This window comes from Otolemur garnettii, unplaced genomic scaffold (assembly GCF_000181295.1).
Source record: "Otolemur garnettii isolate 467f Iridium unplaced genomic scaffold, OtoGar3 scaffold00013, whole genome shotgun sequence".
Taxonomy (NCBI): Eukaryota; Metazoa; Chordata; class Mammalia; order Primates; family Galagidae; genus Otolemur; species Otolemur garnettii.
Window position 1 is genome coordinate 5,658,562 of NW_003852408.1, and position 22,367 is coordinate 5,680,928.

At 35.7% G+C, this 22,367-nt stretch overlaps 1 protein-coding gene across 3 annotated transcripts in view; it reads right to left on the minus strand.

Moving 5' to 3' along the window:
- The window catches only part of AGFG1 (ArfGAP with FG repeats 1), a 74,028-nt gene that overhangs the window by 8,665 nt on the left and 42,996 nt on the right, over nucleotides 1–22,367 (minus strand). For 2 of the 3 annotated variants that reach the window (XM_003784886.2, XM_012802277.1), the window contains exons 3-10: nucleotides 20,878–20,993; nucleotides 17,102–17,264; nucleotides 16,243–16,396; nucleotides 10,075–10,194; nucleotides 7,276–7,485; nucleotides 5,495–5,675; nucleotides 3,556–3,635; nucleotides 3,266–3,358 (exon numbers count right to left, since the gene is read on the minus strand). In XM_003784886.2, the coding sequence (XP_003784934.1) occupies nucleotides 3,266–3,358; nucleotides 3,556–3,635; nucleotides 5,495–5,675; nucleotides 7,276–7,485; nucleotides 10,075–10,194; nucleotides 16,243–16,396; nucleotides 17,102–17,264; nucleotides 20,878–20,993 (1,117 nt within the window). The remainder of the gene's footprint in view (nucleotides 1–3,265; nucleotides 3,359–3,555; nucleotides 3,636–5,494; nucleotides 5,676–7,275; nucleotides 7,486–10,074; nucleotides 10,195–16,242; nucleotides 16,397–17,101; nucleotides 17,265–20,877; nucleotides 20,994–22,367) is intronic. The other variant, XM_023510348.1, reaches the window with a different exon arrangement.

The window sequence follows — 22,367 nt, forward strand, 5'->3', positions numbered from 1 at the left end:
GCCTCCCAAGTAGCTGGGACTACAGGCGCCCGCCACAGCGCCTGGCCATTTTTTGGTTGCAGCCATCATTGTTTGGCGGGCCTGGGCTGGGGATTCGAACCCACCATCTTAGGTGTATGTGGCTGGCACCTTAGCTGCTTGAGCCACAGGTGCCGAGCAGACAAAATTAAATTGTAAACACTGAGGCAGCTGTACTGGATTGGAAACAGTGCTAGTTTAGAAGCATACTTGGGTACTTAGATTAGATCAACCATTATTTACTTTTGAACCCTTTGGCAAATCCATTAACTTTGCAAATCGTTTCCACCTAGGTAAGAAAACAGGGCATAGGCACTATAGCCTATCTATGAAATTGGTCAGCTCTGTATTTTCTAAGTTTATCTCCTTAGGAAGAAACAAAATGTTTAAAACCATTCATTAAAATAAATATAGGAAATAAAGGCTATTCACTGAGTGACCAAGGGGAGAGAGACTTAAGACTTATACGAAAATTTCCTAATACAGCAGAACCTCTTTAAGTTGACCACCTCAGGGACTACAAATTGGTCAACACACTGAACTAGGCCTGCTGTACTAATACATAGATGTGGTGAATATCTGGTCTATGAAAATTAGGTCAACTTAAACAGAAGGCTCTACTGTTTAACTGAAAATTATTTTACCTCTATTAATTAAATATCATGGGTTGGGGGGGATGCTAAGTATCATAAGGTCTGAGAATTTAAAAGGCCTTAGGCCATGTAGGCTAGTCTCCTAAACCTCCTAATGAAGGTTTCTATGTAATATAGTAAAAATAAATTTAAAAATAGCTGCAAAGGTTAATACATCCAGGGGGGAAAAAGATTATTTAAATGTGTATTTTAAGAAGATATAATGACAGAAATTTCAAATTTCACATTGAAGTATTATACACTGGCCTCTTTCAAAGGCAATCCCAACACATAATTTTGCAATATAAACATATCTGAGGACAACAAAAAAAAACCCAAAGAATATTAATTTTTATGATATAAATCATGGCAACTTCTAAGCATTTGTCAAAGTATTATTTATATTTTGGCTTTAACAGAAACATACACAGTTAACATTTACTTTGATTTAGTCAATTCAACAGAACCTAAAAAGGTAATCAATGTGATAAATTCAAAATGGCTTTATCTTTCTAATAAGCTTTGAAAAATATTCTCTGTCAGGGCTGTTGTCAAATTTGATGATACAGGTCACTAGGGTGGTCTCTGGTTACTGTATATATGCAGTGAATTCAACCTATTATTCTCCTCTTATGCTTACCTCAAAGATGGTTCTGTCATTAGGTTTATTATTTTGCTTATTTATATATAGTCTGAAAGTCTTTTAAAAATTAAGTTTCTAGATAGGACATAAAATAACAGAAATGTACAATATGTGCTCAATTGAAATAAATAGCAAATTCTACAGATATAAACAACAGGCTCGGAGAAATTAGGTCAACACAATTAAGCTCAAGGTATAATTTGAGTTTCCATTCCTTAGTTGTTAAATGGGGTGATAACACATCAACAGTATCTTACAAACAACTTTAACACTCAAAAAATATTAGAGAACACCCCCTGTCATCCTTACCCTATTCATTAAAAGACAGAATGCTTTTCTTTGGATCACCCAGCAGGTAAATACTAAATCAGAATTTAAACACAAATTTCGCTGGCTGTACTCAAAACACACCAACTTAACTGCTCTGGGCCTCAGTTCCGTCAACTGTCACGGTGATTTAGACATTTATTTGATGAGAGTTGAGGATTAAATGAGATAACATATAAAAACCTGTTATATCATCATACATTTCACAAATTCATTCCACTAAGTCAAAATAATATGCTAAAAAATAGAAACACTGCATAGATCACAACTAAAGAAAAAATAGTACAAATGGAACTTTAAAACAATCAGTAATTAGATACATTTGAATTAAAACAAACCATTTTTAGAAAGTTAAATTTGGTGTGAAATTCAAATGCTTTGTTACTTATTGCCAGAAACCAACAAGTGATGTGAAAAGGGATATAGTGGTAATGGTTCAAATTCCTAGTTATAATAACTTTTAATCTGGTCAATGACAAAAGCTATTTACTAATAACTACCAATTCTTTTTTTTTGGGGGGGGGGTTAAAGACAGTTTTACTTTGTCGCCCTCGGTAGAGTGCCATAGCATCACACAGCTCACAGCAACTTCCAACTCCTGGGCCTAGGCGATTCTCTTGACTCAGCCTTCTGAGTAGCTGCAACTACAGGCACCTGCCACCATGCCCAGCTATTTTTTCGCTGCAGTTTGGCCAGAGCCGAGTTTGAACCCGCCACCCTGGCTATATGGGGCCAGTGCCCGACCCACTGAGCCACAGGCACCGTCCACAACTATCAATTCTTAATGGTTCAACTTAATTATAGTGTTACATACAAGTACCTACTCTCTGAAGATTTCATATCAACATCTGCTATAAGTGATGTTTAAGCTTCAGTTATAAAATTAGTAAGCTTACAAACTCTAGCTGTAACGTATACCCAGCCATACCACATACACTTGCTGACATTCCAAGATAACAGCAAATAGCTCTGGTGTTTAGGTTACTAAGTACAATATGAGAAAGATGTGACTATCATGCAGTATTAAAGAAAAAGGGAAAAGGAGGGGTAAAAGACAATTAGGGATACAAAATTTCAAAAGAGCAAACATTCAATATTATACCCAAAATTGAGTTAGGATCCCATAATTAAAAAATGTTAACACCATGAAAGAGATATACTCTAGAAAGAACTAATTATTAAGAACTCATGCAACACATAAATTCATCTGATGCACTCTCAGGAGGTGACAAAAACTTCTCATAAAATTGTTCTATTAAGACTGAATGATTTATAACCAATAATTCTGAAACCAGATCATCAAATAAGTCAAAATTACTGTGTTCAAGTCCCACCTATATTATGAATTATCTGTGTAGTTCTAAAAAGTCTCATGTCCGTGTTAGGCTTCCCTACCTGAAAAATGAAGACCCTGACTGGGGAGGGTAGATTCCAAATAATTTTTAAGGTCCCTTTCAAGTGTCAATTCTAGAATTTCATAAACTTTCAGCTAGTATTGTCCTCTATGGATAAACTCTTCTATCCATATGCAATCTGCTTCAGTAAGAAAGAGGCCACGTTTTCTAGTGTTAATCAGATGGTGTATGTTCCAATAAATACCTTCCCCAAAGCTTACTGTTCCACAATCTGTCTTTTTTTTTCTTACCTGTTGCTCCTCTGGCATTGGTCTGAAATGGATTTGTAGAAGATGCCACAGAAGGACCAGCAGCAGCAACAAATGGATTTGTGGAAGGCGTAGCTTTAAAAAATTATAAAATATACTATAAAATTCTAGTACCTCTTATATATGAAATTTAAAATATTTGTTCACTATACTTATTGAGATAGAAACTTCAAGCTTTCTAATAATAAATCATTGCTTTGACTGTCTCCTGGTACCCCTAAGAAAACGCTATACAATATACAGTTCAGTTTCTTATAAAAACCAGCACATACCTCCAAACGGAGCAGGCACATTTGAAGAAGCAGGCTGTGTCTGTGCAGAAGCACCCACTGGCACTGTTCCAAAAACATTGCTGGAAACAAACATTAAAAGAGTCGGTATTACAAAAAAAGAAAAAAAGTGTAGCCATAAAATATGGAAACAAATAAAACTGTACACATCATACATCACAATGCCAGTGTCAACACATAGAAAATTAAGAAGACATTTTCATGGGTAACGATTTAATAAAATGAAAAACTGTTACTGCTCCATCAAGAATATTCATTAAAAAAAAAAAACAGAACCAAGAATATTCATAAGTAAAGCTGAAAGTGTGGTGGTGGCGAAGAATATTAGATGACAACCAGTACAGTTTGGTGGCACTGTCATGCCAAGGCCCAGTAAGTCCCACCTGCCATGGTTTTTGCACAGTCAATATACACATCAATTAATGAAAAGGTACATAATTTCAGAATTATTATGAAAAATGATTTAACAGGCTCAGCGCCTATAGCTCAACCGGCTAAGGCGCCAGCCACGTACACGTAAGGTGGCGGGTTCGAATCCCCAGCCCAGACCCGCCAAAAACAACAATGACGGCTGCAACCAAAAAAAAATAGCCGGACGTTGTGGCGGGTGCCTGTGGTCCCAGCTACTTGGGAGGCGGAGGCAGGAGACTCGCTTGAGCCCAGGAGTTGGAGGTTGCTGTGAGCTGTGACGCCACGGCACTCTACCCAGGGGGACAGCTTGAGGCTCTGTCTCAAAAAAAAACAAACAAACAAAAAAAAAAACGAAAAATGATTTAACAGATCCCCTACAAGGTTCTCAGGTGTCCAGGGATCAGACTTTGTGAACCACAAATGTATTGGGATGTAAAGTCAATAAACCATGTTATCAACAACTTGTCTATGTTTCCAGACTTTTTTGGCCACCTTGTTATAGACCACTATCACATGACTAACGTAGACAATATTAATAAAGCAAAAATATATATATAAACCATCCCAAATCTTATTCTTTGGATTTAGTCTTTCCCATCTGGCATACAGAAAATTTATTATCAGAGACCCCAAATAGCTAGTGTTGTAATCCTAACATTTCTTTCCAGAAAAGGTGCTAAAAGAAAATAAACTACTAGGATAAGAAAAGAAAGAAATAGATAAAATCCACAGGAATAGTAAAGACAAAAGAATAAAACATTGTACAGGTAAATCACCTATCCTTCTGAGTCTGTTTCCTTAACTCTAAGATAAAGTTAAGAGTAGAAGAGTTTTTAGAAAGCACAATGTCCTTAAAACATGTCCTACTGCCAAGACTTCCTTTGTAACAGATACGTCTGAACAAGTGTCTATTTGTATATCTGACATAGAAGAAATACAGAACTGATGCTGGACTCCAGTGCAAACATTTCTCAAAATGTGTATTTATAACTAAGCCTACGACATGGTATTTTCAATGTTTAGTCTTCAAGACTAAAAACTATATCTCAAAAGTATATAATTACACTGCTAAATGGCTTATCTGCTGAGTACAATCTGCATGTAATTGTTAATTTGAGATGTTCACATATTCTTAAATACAGTATGGGGTTCAAGGATGGAAAGTAGTAAAATCTCCAATTCAATGAAAATGTAAAATCAGGGCAATTATATTTTAATCAGAAATTCCTCTAGTTCACAAAAATACTCAAAAATTTTTACATTATGCCCACAAATACTCATTATTTAACCATATTACAGTAAAGTAGATCCTCCATAACTGACCACCGCCTTAAGTTGACCTAATTTTCATAGAACGGACATATACCACATGTCCTCAATGGAGGTTATGTTGACCAGTTTGTTACAGCGCTTTGGCTGGTCAACTTATAGAGGTTCTACTGTATTATTTAGAGTGAAAAAAAATTGAAAGATAAAAGACAAAGCAGAAATGCTGGCTAAGACGAGGTACCTGCTGGCATTACTTGTGGACGTGTATGCATTACTGGAGGTGGCAGCAGAACTGAAAACGCTGTCCAGTTCTGCCAGGGCTGCATACTTGTCTGAAGATACACTTGTCTGACTGGGAACTGAAACCACAGAACCAACAGGAGCTTTACCTGTGGTCCCAAAGCCACTCCCTTGATCACCACCTGCAAATAAATAAAACCAAATTACACTAAAAGTTATATTTTCTTTTTTTAAGACAGAGTCTCAAGCTGTTGCCCTCGGTAGAGTGCCGTTGCATCACAGCTCACGGTAACTTCAAACTCTTGGGCTTAAGCAATTCTTTTGCCTCAGCCTCCCAAGTAGCTGGGACTATAGGCACCTGCCACAACACCTGGCTATTTTTTGGTTGCAGTTGTCATTGTTGTTTAGCAGGCCCTGGCCAGGCTTGAACACACCAGCTTCGGTGTATGTGGCTGGTGCCCTACTCGCTGAGCACAAGCGCTGAACCTAACATTATATTTTCAATGTATCAATCACATTTGGCCTGAAACACAGGCAAACTGATTTGTAGCTGAACAAATAAATGAACAGCATTCTAAACTCTTAATCTAATAAATAATCTAACCAATAATAAACAAGATTATTTGCTACACACACCACTGTGATAAAGATAATACTATTTCCATAACAAAAACTAAAACTCTGTACTAATAACACATCTAGATCATATATAAAGAAGAAATTATCAAAGTGCTATGTTACCATGTCCAAGACAGGTGGCTCTCATTTAAGTGAACATATAACATCATAAAATGCTGGACTTAATATAAACAATATTAAAAATATCATTTTCCCAGGACTCTCCATGACAAAAATTAGAGATAGTACTAACAGGAAACATTTACTGATGAGCACTTACTATGTGGCAGTATAAATGTAAATAACTGTTCAAATGCCATACATACAATAACATATACAACACAACTCTGAGTTCAATGCCATTATCATCCTTATTTTGGAGAGGAGAAAAACAGGTCCAAATATCAAAATGTAGAATCCAGTCTAGCACAATACCTCTGCTGTTCACCATTTTAACAGGCATTTTTAGAGGCTACTGGCCTTAAGAACAAAACTGGGTATAAAAATATACTATAAAGGAGGCGCCCATAGCTCAGTAGGTAGGGTGCCAGCCACATACACCGAGGCTGGCGAGCTCAAACCCAGCCCGGGCCAGCTAAAACAACAGTGACAACTGCAACAACAACAACAACAACAAAAACAGCCGGGCATTGTGGGGGGGGTGGGTGCCTGTATTCCCGGCTACTTGGGAGGCTAAGGCAAGATAATCACTTGAGCCCAAGAATTTGAGGTTGCTGTGAGCTGTGACACCACAACACTCTACCAAGGGCAACAGCTTGAGACTGTGTCTCAAAATAAATAAATACTATAGAAATCATGAATTTAAGAAAAAACACTAAGATATAAATAGACAGAAATAGTTCAAAATGAATATATTATAGAAACCACCAGGTAACCCTCCAGTCAGCTCAGTGAACGAGTTTCTCCATTGTCTCCTTTTAAAACTAAATGATTAATGTCACTTTCTACACCTTCAGTTTTACAGCTGACATTTCAGGTCCAAAATGTGCCAAGTAAATATTTTACTTGGAATATTAGTATGGACAAAATTTCTATACAACAACTGAGGAAACAATAGCATCCTCAAATTTTAATAAAATAAGCAAATTTAGAGCATCATTTAATATTCAAATTTTGTTGCTGTTGTTGTTTCAAGTTTAATACCTTGCCCAGCACTGAAGATATTGTCTAAATTAGCAAGAGCCGCATATTTGTCTGCTGTCTGTAAACCAGCTTTGTTCGTTGAAACTTTACTAACAGCTGATGCTGTTTGATGACTCTGGGAAGTATTGAAGGTTCCAAAATCAGCACTGGAGGATTTGGGGAAGTTATCAAAATGAGCAAAATTAGCATTTACTGATCCAGCACTTCCACCTGTAATAGAATAAACACAACACTTGAAATTTCTAAATTTTTCCCAATACCTTTTAGATGACTATACAATCCTTTCTTCCTAAATTAAATGTCCCATAAACAATCTTATATCCTTAAAATCAATGACTGGAAGCCAGGTGCAGTAGCTCAAGCCTATAATCTTAGCACTCCAGAAGGCCAAGGTAGGAGGATCGCTTAAGCTCAGGAATTTAAGACCAGCCTGAGCAAGAGTGAGAGCCAATCTCTACAGCCACACCTGTAGTCCCAGTTACCAGGAGGCTGAGACAGAAGGATTCCTTGAGCCCAGGAGTTTGAGGTTGCTGTGAACTAGGCTGACACCACAGCACTCTAACCTGGGCAACAGAGCAAGACTCTCTCTCTCTCAAATTAAAAACGGGAAAAAAAAAGTGGCATTCAGCTTACTCATGACTTTTTTTGTACTTTATGTATGAAACTAGATTTTCAAAGACCACAGTAGCCTTTTCAAAGACCATAACATGTTTCTAACATGCTTCTATTTTTATTATCTACCTTACAGTGAAGAATGTAATTAATGGTAGGAGTAACCAGGTACTATCTGGCTTAAGATTTATAGTTACTGTATAGAACATCTAGCTTTATACTATGACCCTCCATTAGTTTTCCTATATAGACTGCAAACAAGATGTTAAATATCTTACTTGCAAGATTCAAGCTTTTGTAGCTGCACAGCAACATGGTTTAAGCAAATCCCAGAAGTAAGGATTAACAATGTTTAAGATGTATTATTTTGATCCAGAATTTCTCAGAAGATGGTCTTTGAGATTTAGACTTACTTCACTTGAAAAACTATTACTTAATTTCCCATAGCAATTTAATATGCATGATGTCCACAGTAAAATCATGCCCTATCATACAGTTATAAAAAATACAGTGTATAGTACATAACACATAACAACAATTTCTGGCCTGCATTTATAAAGTACAATTCACCTAAGGATCACTATTAGTCTCTATTCTACAGACGTCCCTAAACTACTATCTAAAACCAATGTATTTCATCCTATGCTTTTGATCCTATGCTTCTGAGATACTACTTATTTCTAAACCTGAGTTTCAGCCATCAAAAATACAGAGGGTGCCCAAAAAATGTATATTGATTTTAAGGAAAAACTGAATTAAAATTAAAATACTCAATATATACTCATAATGTTTGTTATCTTGTATATCATATCTTGTATCTCTTATAATTGCAGAAGTCAAATATGACTAGAGTATTATAATTTTAATACAGTTCTTTCCTTTCTTAAATAGGTATACATTTTTTGGCAACCTCTGTAGTTACATTAATATAACTTAGTCTATGTTTCCAGACATTTATATATTAAAGTGATGCCAAAGACACAATGGTATTTTAAACACAGAATATCATCAATAAAATAATGTTTTTAAACACAAATACATTGTATTGATCAATTTTTTAGACATTTTAAAACAAGTATATGCTGATACAATTTATTTCAGGAGTTAAATTGGTTGTTTACAATTAAGGCTACTAAGGTATGACTGTATTTTTTAAACTGTGATCAGTTACAAGTAGCTAAGAAACAATGTACATATTAAACTTCCAAAATTTCTATAAAGAATTTCTATTTCAATAAAGATTTAATTATGAAACCAACTAACCCTTTTATTGTGCATTATTATGTTCTCTGAGTTTAGTGATAGAGGAGGGAGAGTAAACATGAGAATCAAGGGTTCTCACTAAAGAATGATTAACAATCTATAATCGGAAAAACACAAAATTGAGCAAAAGCATACAAATTAGTGAAAGATGCCTACGTGACAACAGAACTTACTGTGAGTGGCCTGGAGAGGAAAAGCTGAAGTAAATTCACCAAAACTGCAGCTAGATGAAAGCATTCTAAATGCTGGACAGCCAGAAATTATGTAAATGATGAAAGTTAAAGGAAAAAAAAAAAAGAAAATTGAAAGAAAAAGTTTTACCACAATACACAGAGTTAAAAGTTGAAAGAAAAGTAATCAACCAAAGATCTAAATAAAAGTTCAATGAGTTTCTGAAAACAGTAGTTTATGGGAGAGCAATTGATGTTTAAAGACCAATTCCTGCACAGAAAACTATTTCCAAATTTGATTAAAGTCATAATTAAATTGTCTACTACTGACTAGTAACATTTAAAATTTTTTTCCCAGGTTGTTGCCCTGACAATTACTTTTACATTTTTACTTCAATGGAAGTAGTCAATCAGCTTCCTTTATTCGGGGATCTATCAGCCTAAATCAATGTGCTCCATGAACCTAAAAAAACTTCTAGTATTTTCATGCCTTTGTGCATGGGAGATTTCAAAACGATTCCTATGCAGGAAGAGGAGAATGAACGTTGTCAATTAGACAACATACCAAAGAGTGCAGAAAAATAAACGAACATAGAAAAATGTAGAATTCAGGTTTCCCCAGAGCTTTGTAAGATAGAACTATATTAAAATCAGATAATTATAGAATTTAAGTTTAGAGTAATCTTCAAAATTACATCTACAGCTATTTTTTTTTTTAAGTAAACATTTAAGCATAATGCTAGAGAAGCTCTACCTGTAGTTTGGGGCTGAAAAGGAGAGTGACTTGCTGTGGGGAAACCTCCAAAATTACTCGAACCACTAGACTGTCCAAATGCATCAAAGTTTGCAAAATCTGCATTTGCAGAATTCTGAGCTGTGAATGGTAAGGAACAACATATGTTAATGAATATGAAAACTATAAATGAAAATACATGACAAATGAATTTTAAGAAGTTTATGAAAAGTTTCCATGTATCAAACTTTATAGAGAATTCACTTCAAAATCAGATTTTAAATCTTACCAGCATTTAACCCAATTATAAGAGTCTCCAAAAATACTTTCTGCATTGATAAGTTTGTACACAATACTCTGTGAATGACTTCACCACCAGTACTGTAAAGATAACTGTATTAACAAAGGAAACAAATTCATAAGCACTAACAACAGGCATTACATTAAAGCAAACAAAGATGTGGAATACATTCTGAACACGTCACTGAATCCAAAAGCTAAATATCTAAACGAACAGTGCAAAGATGGTTTAATGACACAAATTAAATACTTTTTTAAAGTTTCCAAATACAGTAGAACCCCTATAAGTTGACCCAAGGAACTATAACAAATTGGTCAACATAAGGAACTGTACTGATACGTACATGTGGTGCAGGTCCAGTCTGTGAAACTAGGTTAACTTAAGGAGCTGGTCACCTATGAACGTTCTACTGTATGTCTCCCTATGGTCACATAAAAATGAAAAACAACCAACCAAAAAAGCCTTTATTGTTTAACAAGGATGTGATCAGCAAATAAACTGAAGGCCTTCACGTTCTATGAAGATGTTATACTCTATTAGAAGTCTACTGTTTTGAACTTATCTTAAATTCTTTCTTTCTTTTTTTTTCTGAAACAGAGTCTCACTATGTCATCCTCGGTAGAGTGCTGAGGCATCACAGCTCACAGCAACCTCAAACTCTCGTGCTTAAGCGATTCTCTTGCCTCAGCCTCCCAAGTAGCTGGGAATACAGGCACCCCCACAACGCCTGGCTATTTTTGGTTGTAGTTGGCCCAGGCTGGATTCCAACCTGCCAGCTCTGGTGTATGTGGCTAGTGCCCTAGCTGCTGAGCTATCAGCTCTGAGCCTTATCTTAAAATTTAAGAAACAATGAAAGGTGGGTAGAAATTATAACTACAGCTCATATTTGGCAGAATAAACAACCAAACTGTGTTTCCCAACTGGTCTTCAACCCAAGAGCAAAATTCTAGACTTCCCTAAATTTTAAATATATAAATAAATAAAACAATTATAAAAATTTTTAAAGCCTAAAACAGATGTTAGATAAGAATTTTCCTGAAGATATGATGAGAATAAGAAATGGCGTGTGGAACGGGAATGTTAAGCACATGCAGCAGCTACAGAAAGGTTAGAAGTCATAAACACAGTAAGGGAACTACTCCCGGGGATTTGTGGGCAATGCTACTTCTAGGAAGTTTTGGTAAAGAAACAATCTTGCAAATGGGTATGGCTATATCTAAAAGCTGGAGAGTATTTTTATATAATGTGAGAACAAGCTAAATAAGGTATTGCACAGAAAGTCTGCATCTTAGTTAACTCCAGCAGGACTTCCGGTATCATTTCTTTATGTCTGCCTGAGGCTGCCAAACTTTTGCAATGAATATATATATATATTCTACTGGTAAACAAACCGAAATAAGTTAACAGACAAAAAATGTTTCTATTAAGATAAATTAAAAAATAAACTTCTTGAGAAATGATTTAGAAGAAATATCCATACAATATTAAAGGATAATATAATTAATATAATTATCAGATTATATGGCAGAAAAATCAGATAATATAATTATCGTTTAATATTGTTGAGAGGACCAGTAAGTACAATTTAGAGAAAAATGAACGTAGGTTAAGAATCAGAAAATTCCATCCTAGTGTAAGTAACTATATAACCTTAGTCAAGTCCTTCAATTGCTCTGGCTCTCCCTATTCTCTAACAAAATGGGGGGTGGGAAGGGTGAATTCACTAGATCATTTTAACTCACAAATCCACTGCTGTGATTCTATAACTTATTTACAGCTTCTGAAATACCATGTTAAAAAGAAGAAAATTCCACTAAAAGACGTAAGTTCTAGGCCACAATATGTAACACATAGATCATATAACCATAAAATCATAATCAGAGCGGGTTATACAGGTGGAACATTTCAAATCTGAAAATTCAAATTCTGAAATGCTCCCAAATCAGAAACTTTATAAACAATATGATGCTCAAAGGAAATGCACACTGGAGCATTTTGGATTTCAGATTTTTAGATCAGGAAAATCACTTTGTAAGTATATATAATACAAATATGTCAAAATTTTTTTAAAAAATCTGAAATCTAAAATACTTCTGGTCCCAAGCATTTCAGGTAAGGGATACTCAACCTGTATTCCAAAAGGCAAATTCCTATTTTCTCAACAATTTATTATAATGGTGCATTTGAGAACAAATGAAATACATTTGTCCCTTGTAGAAATGGGAATTAGGTCCCTAAGCTAGTTTATAGCTTATAACTTAATGCATATATGAATATATAGTAGATAATAATGCATTTAATTTATATTTAGAACATCATAGAGTGAAATCTACATCTAACATGTTTCAAACACTAGCAGGAAAAAAAATCGGTTCAACATAAGTATTTGGTTAGTCAAGCCCATTTCTTATCACATTTGTATTTTCTCAGTGTTTTCCAAACAGAGCCCTAAACACATTAGTCGAATACTTACTCAATGTAGCAAGAAAGGGCTTTGTAGTACTTGTACTAGTTTGTACTTCTAGGTACCAAATCTATTTACTACCTTCAATGACTGGTTATAAATGATACAGAATGAAATTCTGGAAATCAACTTTGAAAATTAAATACTAATAAATTCAATAATATAAAAATACTATCTGGACTCTCAAGCAATCTCAGTACAAGGAAATTCAAACTAAACAGAATATAACAAAATAGTAAAGATACTTCTTAAACAGTATTTCAAAAAGTACAAAGGCAGTTTGGACAATAAATTAATGAAATTGAGTCTTGCTGATAGTTGTTGTTCCTCTTTAATGAGAAACAGATACACATCAAAGAGAAAGATAAACAGGCCACATGTGGTGGGTGCCTGTGGCTCAAGTGGCTAAGGCGCCAGCCACATACACCAAAGCTGGTGGGTTCAAATCCAGCTCAGGCCTGCTAAATAACAATGACAACTACAACCAAAAAATAGCTGGGCATTGTGACGGGCACCTTAGTCCCAGCTACTTGGGAGGCTGAGACAAGAGAATCGCTTAAGTCCAGGAGTTGCAGGTTGCTGTAAGCTGTGATGCCATGGCACTCTACCCAGGGCAACAGCTTGGGGGTCTTTCTCAAAAAAAAAAAAAAAAAAAACAGCCCACAGAATGCAAACCGCCAGCCCTCAGCAAATTCATCTGACAGAAATGCTCTAAATCACCTATACAGTATTTTGCATTTCCACACATATTTCCAGTATAAATACAATGTACAGTTTTAGACAATTTAAGCATAAATCACTATACTAAAAAAAAAAAACCCAAAACCTCCCCAAAAGTGCTAAACTGTTAAGAAATAAATCTAAACAATCTAGGAAATCTTAGTTAAGATACAAAGATTAAAACAGAATAAAAATTACAATCTTTTTTGTTAAATCTATGTAAATACACATATGTACACGTGTACACACATGTGTGAATGTGTGTGTGTATGGGGTGGATGTGAAAAGAAAGGAAACAGTATTTAGATGCTAATCCCCGTAGACGTGTCATCTCATTTGAACCTACCACTTTGAAAATTATCAAAGCCAATTTATAGAATAAAAACTTTAGAAAGGTTAACTGATTTCCCCAATGTTACACAGATAAAAACTGGCAAAGTCAGCATTTGAACACAGCTCATCTCGGCTGTCAAGTCCGGGTTTATACTACTATATTATGCTGTTATTACAAATAAGGAGACACGACTCAATCTACACTTCAATAATCGATTTTTAAATACTACCTAGGTAAGTCTGCAGGGTTTATATATCTGTTAACAAATTAAACGCCATAATTTGTAATTTCTGGTGAAATACATTAAACTCTTTTCACACACACATTAAAGCTGGGTATGAGGTAGGGTCAGGTTGCACAAACACTGCAAGAGTTATGTCAAAGGAAGAGTTTTAGTAGCTGGGTGTTGTGGCGGGCGCCTACAGTCCCAGCTACTCGGGAGGCTGAGGCAAGAGAATCGCCTAAGCCCAAGAGCTGGAGGTTGCTGTGAGCTGTGATGCCACAGCACTTACTGAGGGTGACAGAATGAGTCTGAGTCTCTTAAAAAAAAAAGAGAGAGAGAGAGAGTCTTAACTTCAGGAACCAATCTAAAGGTGCTCCTGTTCCAAAGATAGGATAATGTGAACACTAACATGGGTAACAATAAGTCTTCAAATTTCAAGTGAAAAACAAATTTGATATTTAACACATGTTTAAATCTATGAAGTCATAATAATGTTAAAAGAAAGAAAGCCACCATTGAAAATGCCAGGAAATCAACTCATTACCTAAATATCAAATATGATTGAAAAAAAATCATATATTCTGACTTTCGTATACAAATCAAGTCTGAGGATAATCAAAGCTTTCCTTTTTGTTTTTTTTTGAGACAGAGCCTCAAGCTGTTGCCCTGGGTAGAGTACCATGGCATCACAGCTCACAGCAACCTCCAACTCCTGGGCTCAAGCAAATCTCCTGCCTCAGCCTCCCAAGTAGCTGGGTCCACAGGCGCCCACCACAACACCTGGCTATATTTGGTTGCAGCCGTCATTGTTGTTTTTGGCAGGTGCAGGCTGAATTTGAACCCGCCACCTTGGGTGTATGTGGCTGGTGCCTTAGCCACTTGAGCCACAGGCACCAAGCCTAATCAAAGATTTTTAAATGAGCATTTCACCTAATAACTGATGGAAGGAATAAATTTAGAATATCTTTATTCTGTATAATGAACCCAGGCACTTGGTATCAATGGCTAAAATTACAAAAAGAGACACAATCTAAAACTATGTGCTCTTAAACTCTAAGTCGTAAGCACATCCCCATCCACACCTTTGATCAAGTCTCTAGACCAGTGGTTCTCAACCTTCCTAATGCCATGGCCTTTTAATATAGGTCCTGTGGGTCATGCACGACCCACTGGTTGAGAACCATAGCTCTAGACCCAACAAATATGAAGAGGAGAGGAACTTGTCAAAGGCACCACAGTAGTGCATGCAATCAGCAAATTCTGACTACAGAAAGCTCTATAGGACAAATAACCTAGTTTCTTAGCAAACAAATTATACAGGAGATAAGAAGGATGAAGGAAGAACTTCTAGAAGGAGTGTCAAACCTGTTTTGTTTTCTGCCACACACTGGAAGAATAAGAGTTGTCTTGAGCCACACAAACATTAAGGAAAACTGATTTAAAAAAAAAAAAAAAGTCCTCAACAAAATCAGCATGCAGCCACCACCATAGGCTGGACACCCCATAAGACCAAAGAGACATATCTTACAACTGTAATGTATGGCCCTTATTTGAAATCTGATTCACATAAAATGTATTTATGTGTGTGTATATGTCTATGTATATGGAAAAAACTGTATTGGAATGAGAATTCAAATACTGACTAATAAATTATTATTACTACTATTATTTACAGAGTGAAAATACTACCCTGGTTATGTTTAACAAAGAAAAATATAAACCCTTCTGTTTTATAGACATAGACATATAATATTTAAAAATAAACTAGTACTATGTCTAAAATTTACTTCAAAAAAATGTAAGTGGAATGATATATAAAATTAGCCATGAGTAATTTAAAGGTTACATTATCTAGTTATTTTTTAATATTTTTAATTTTCCATAATAAAGGGATAAAAAAACAAAAAAGCCTTTCTCATGTGAAAAGAGGTCTGACATAAAATATACTCTCTTTGTGACTGAAAAGCACCACGGCTTTATGGTTTCATGTTACACCTCAACAGTTACAGGTCAGGGACAGAACAGCTATGGATAACCAAACACCCTCAACAGACCGTGTGGACGGATACTTCAGTTTACTGAAGAATGGATGTTTCTTGGTGCTTTACACACAACCTTGGCAAAAGCAGTTCAGAGGAAACACTTACCTGCATGACTGTTGAAATGTGCAAAGTTAGCAAAATTGGCAGTAGCTGTCGATTGAGGAGCTGGAGCAGCAAAGATGTCTGAGCCAAGATCACTCAAAAGGTCAAACTGCTTCTTTTCCTGCTGCTGCCCTTGAGAGCGACCTACAACTGGGGACTACAAACCACATCACCTATAACGACTTTCCAAGTCAGAGCTGCTAAATTTTAGTATAAAACTATCTTCATTCACCAAACCTAAAACATATTTATATATAGGAAGTTACAGTACACTAACTTAAATCTTCTTTTCATTTTTCAGTTAAACTCTTTATGTAAACAGAGTGATTTATCCAGAAGCCTTAGTTAATGTATTATTAAAAAGGCCAGTACTATGCCTCAGAAACATTCTTACATAGGACAGAGGTTGCAATGTCACACAGAAACACATCTGTCACAGTTCTGTCAACTATAATGAAGTGAAGAAGTACAAATTTTAAGTGCTAACTTATGAAAATGCTTTTTTAGAATAAGGCATAAAACTCAGGTATAATAAGGTACCTGTGTTTCAATGTTAAATATGCTTCACAATCAGTCATGTGGGAAAATTCTACTGCTTCAGAAATCCCTTCTAATACTGTTCTAATTCTGATGGACACCAAAGACCCATGTTTTACTAACTGTAGGACAGGGAGCTATAGCAACATTCCTGTATACCTTCAGAAAGCTGCAGAAAAGTCAAAGAAACTCATCAGCAACAGCAAGAAATACAAAAATAAGTACATTTCAACCACTAACATACATTAGTATTATAAATTCTCAAATTCTTGATACCCAATCCTTCTTAAGTAGGAATCTCTACAAAGATTTAAAGACCACTCACCTGACTAGGTGTACCCTTGTTTAAGTGCAGTGCTGGTGCAGAATCCCCTAAAAGAGATTTCAGCGGTTTGACCTCAGGTGTGCTACTTGTGCTACTGGCAGAGGACCCTGAAATAGATGCATGAACTGATGCCACCACTTTGGCTTGTTCTGGCGGGACATACCTAAAACATGTGAAAATCAATTAACCAAGAAAAGCATGGAGAATTCTATACCAAAAAACGATACGTTCCATTCTGATTTTGTGTAAGACTGCTTCAACATTAATCTTATCTGAGAATGCTCTCACTTATTAGAACTGATAGCTTAAGACTAAACTTAACTGAAATACTCAGAGAAAGAGTAATGAAGACTATTTCTTCATTAGAAATAGTAAGACAATAGTAAGAATAAGTAGACAATTATTTACTTATGGTTTTTCTAAGACTATAAATACCATATAACTGCTTTTTTAAATAACAAAAGACATACAGTTAATCATCATCATGAATAGTAAAAACAAAAGTATCTTAAAATCATAAACAACATTTAGAAACAGATGAGATGGTAGGGAAACATTTATTGCGGTTAATAGCCTAAAATATAAAGGCCTATTATATATCTATAAAGATAATCTACACTACTTCATGATCAGAAAAAAATATATAAGAATAAAATAATCCCATTTTTAAAAAGACAGAAGCCGCCATTCACAGGAGACAGAAATGAAAACAAGCCAAAAAAATGCAAATTAAGGTTTTATTCATCTTTGACCCCAGTGTGAACTTTATAAATATTCTATTGCTGTGTATTAAAATATATAAATAGGTATACTCTCTGCCCCAGAAGTAACACTTTCAGAAAATTATCCTTAAGATTTAGTTAAGCATACACAGACATATGGATGATACCATAGTTCTCTATGATTTCAAAAAATTGGGAAATAAAAAACCCAATATCCATCAGAAGAAAAATATTTAAAGAGACTGTTAAACTTTGCATAATATAATACTATATAGCAACTCAGCCTGACAAGGAGATGGCCCATAAAACTTCATAAGTATTTTGGGTTTGATACCAGTCATGTAAATATAGGATTCAGGGAAAAGGAGGAGTGAAGGAAGGAAAGAGAGGCAGGAAGGATATAATGCCCAAATATCAGCAATCCTAACTTCAAGGGTGGAATTATGTGAGAGCCTTGTGCGTGCTGTAATTCTGTAATTCCTACCCTCCTTCTGATCCCCCATATCAAGCAGGTGGAGGAAGTAGGAAAACTGGGTGGTGAAGACTATATATATTCCAAGACAGAGTTCAAATCCCAGGTCTACCACTCACTGGCTGTGAACCTCAGGCAAACTACTTCAACTCTTTGTGCTTCCATTTATTCATCTATAATATGAAGACTGGGTTGTTGTGCGGTTTAACCAAGTTGACATATGTAAAGCACTTGGAACAATTCCTAGTACAGGCTTTAACTACATAAGCGTTAGCTGTTATCAAACTGCATAATAATCACAAATAATAAAACTACTGTTTTTTAACAAATGGGGAAAATGACAAGAGGCATGAGAACGAATACAGTTATGCTTTCCTATAATTTGGCACGCCACTGATGACAGACCTTCTTCAGTACTACCAAATCTTATCAAAGGATAAAATCAGGTAAGAGTTACTGGTTCAAAAGACTCATCTGACAAAGTAAAGCAGCTTCTATAACATGGGAAGTGATTTGGAGAACTGATCAAAAAAACAATTTCAAAATCCCTTTGGATAACAATAACATCAGTGAGGGAAACTGAGTGCAGTTTCCCTATAGTGAGTTTTCTTAGGGAGACAACATTTGGATAGTGCTTATACTATGTAAAAAACCAATTTCATTGCTCTTCAGTTAAATGCTATAGTTGTGTTGGAGGTTAGAGTAAAAATGTAAGGTCTTGGCCCCCTCCCTCTCCATCTACCACTTAAAAGTTTATATCTAGTTTCTCAGGGAAGAAAATTTAAAACGAATTATAATTATCGGAAATTTTTAGTTATTTGACTTCTGGTTTGAATGATTAATATATTCACAAATATGGGGTGGTGGTCTATGGTTTTAATTCTATCACCTGTTCCTCACACTTACTTTTCTCCTAATAGCTGGAGCTAACCTATCTGAAGTCCTAGTTAAGCACTAATCAAACTGACTTTGTCAACTGGTAAAAGTTACACTGCTGAGGAAACCAAAAATTAGGTTAGGATTATACGAGGAAAACAGACTTACCTACAAGAAAGAATGTCTACAACAGTGCTAACATGCTCACTGAATGAGGTGAAAACCTCTCCCACATAAATCACAGCAAGTATTCCCTCAAAACCCAAACAAGCTCTGAATCTATCATTCTCTGAATTAAAATATAGCTTCTCAGGGAAATATGACTTTGTTTACTTGCCCATTATCTATTCTATTTGTGACTCTCTGACCCATCTTCTTAACTTTTCAAGAAGGAAATATACACTGTTCAATACTGATAAGTTATGAACCAAAAGAGTTCATAACTACTAAATCGTATAGTTAACTATAGTTAAATTGTGCTTATATAGCTACAAATGAAGAGCCCCCATACAGCCAAACACCAGCTCTATGGACAGAGTGCCTGCTGTGCCTTAGGGACTAACTCTATGTAAACCTGTCGAAATTACCTTTTAAAAATTAACATCAGATGGATTTAGTCAAGGGGGTATGAAGATCCCCTTCTTAACCAAGCAGTAAACTGATTTCTTAGGTAGGAAGTAAGGGATATTTTGAACAAAAACTTACTGCGACATACAATTACATTATAAATATACCAGAACATAGTGCCTGGTATACAAAAGATAGTACTCAATAAATACTTGATAAAGATTTTTTTTTTTTGGAGACAGAGTCTCATTTTGTTGCCCTCGATACAGTGCCATGGCATCACAGCTCAAAAAAACCTCAAATTCTTTAGGCACAAGTAATCCTCTTGCCTCAGCCTCCCAAGTAGCTAGGACTACAGGCACCTGCCCCAACACTCAGCTATTTTTAGAGATTAGGTCTGGAACTCTTGAGTGCAGGCAATCCACCCACCTCAGCCTCCCAGAATGCTTGGATTACAGGCGTGAGCCACAATGTCCAGTACAATAAAGATTTTTTTTGAGACAAGAGCCTCAAGCAGTCGCCCTGGGTAGAGTGTTGTGGCATCACAGCTCATAGCAACCTCCAACTCCTGGGCTCAAGCAATTCTCCTGCCTCTGCCTCCCAAGTAGCTGGGACTACAGGCGCCCACCACAATGCCTGGCTACTTTTTGGTTATAGTTGTCATTGTTTGGCAGGCCTGGGCTGGTTTGAACCCGCCAGCTCTGGTATATGTGGCTGGCACCTTAGCCACTTGAGCCACAGGTGCCGAGCTATAATAAAGATTTTTAAAGGAGGCTTCATGGGTCTAAAAAGTCTACAGAATATAAAAGGGCTACAGAAGGCTTAGAAGGAAAGATCCTTAACCTTTTAAAAACAGTAGAAGTCCTGGTAATTATAATAGAAAGCTGCTGCAAGGCATATGAGTTAAGTTAAAATAGAGCAGAAGTTTCTCAGCAGCCCTGTTCAAGAAAGAAAGAAAAAGATAAAGTAAGAAGGCCTTAAGAGCTCAATTTAATAAAAAGCCACGTAAGTCTACCTACTTGCCTATCTACCTACCTAGTTCCTTCCTTCCTGCCCTCTGTCCTTCATTGTGTCAGCCTAACCTAACCCATAATTAATGTGATTTGGGAGATGTTAGTCTAAATACAAACTTCACTCACCATCTTTTCTTTTCATATTTTTCTTGTAGAAACTCTTTCACTTTTTGTGGATCCCTGAAGTCTGGAATTGCTGAAGATCTATCATCAAATAATCCTAGCCAAATCTGTTTACAGACCTTTGAAAAAAAATTTTAAAAAAAAAGTGTTAAATGCAACATTGTCACTCAATGAAATTTTAAGCAGAAATTATTTTTTCAGAAAGCTAATCTACTTAGTAATTTCAATGATACTGCTTTCAATGAGGACATTCATTACAATCCAAAATGAAGGGACTGAATTTAATTTAATATCTTGTAGAATTCAGTAAAATTTCAGCAACAGAATCACAAAGGAAAATACTTCAAAGTAAAATTAATAGTGAAACGCAATTTGAGAAAACCTGGGTTTTTTGTGGCTTTGGCATAATCACGAACTATAAACCATTAGTGAAGTTATGTAACCTATATGAACCTATGTGAATCTCAGCCCCCTTACCTATAAAACAGAGCGAGTGAACCTCTGTTTCACGAATAAGGGTAATTTTACAAGGCCTTTAACAAATTCAAAAAATCAACCCCAAACCCCAAAATAGTAGAACCATAAGTAATTTGCTATTATTAAGGCATAACAATAATAAACACAAATACAGAGCAAATGCAACACCAGCTTTACAGCGAGTCTCCTATACTTTTCTTGTTCAACAACTTAAAAAATGAGAATCAAAGGTATTTAACTTTTTTGAAAAATTAAAAGAGAAATAAAATGATGCACACCTACAATAGGACAAAAAACTCAAAAAAAACTATAAAGAAAAAATACTGATAAAGTAGACTTTATCAAAAATTATAAACTGAGTCCAGGCACAGTGGCTCACACCTATAATCCTAGCACTCTGGGAGGCAGAGGCGGGTGGACTGCCTGAGCTCACAGGTTTGAGAACCGCCTGAGCGAGAGCCAGATCCCGTCTCTAAAAGTAGTCAGGCGTTGGGGTGGGCACCTGTAGTCCCAGCTACTCAAGAGGCTGAGACAAGAGAATCGCTTGAGCCCAAGAGTTTGAGGTTGCTGTGAGCTGTGATGCCACAGCCCTCTACTAATGAGACAAGTGAGATTCTGCTTCAAAATAAAACAAAAATAATTAAAAACTAAAAACAGAACTACCAAATGGAAAAAAAATTAAAAGCTATTGTATTAAAAAAAAGAAAAGAAAAAATAGAAAGAAAAGCCACCAACTAATTAAAAAATTTTGCAAAATGTTTAAGAACTAGTAGAATCTCTGCAAGCTGACTAACCAAGGGACTATAACAAACTGGTCAACATATGGAGGTGACTAGGCCAGCTGTACTGACAGTTACATGTGGTGTATGTCTAATCTATGAAAATTAGGTCATTTTAACAAGGTGGTCAATGTAGAGAGGTGGTCAAGCATGGAGGTTCTATTATATTTGAATCTAGAAAGGAACTCCTACAACTCTATTATCAAAAAGACAATTGTGGCTCGGCGCCTATAGCTC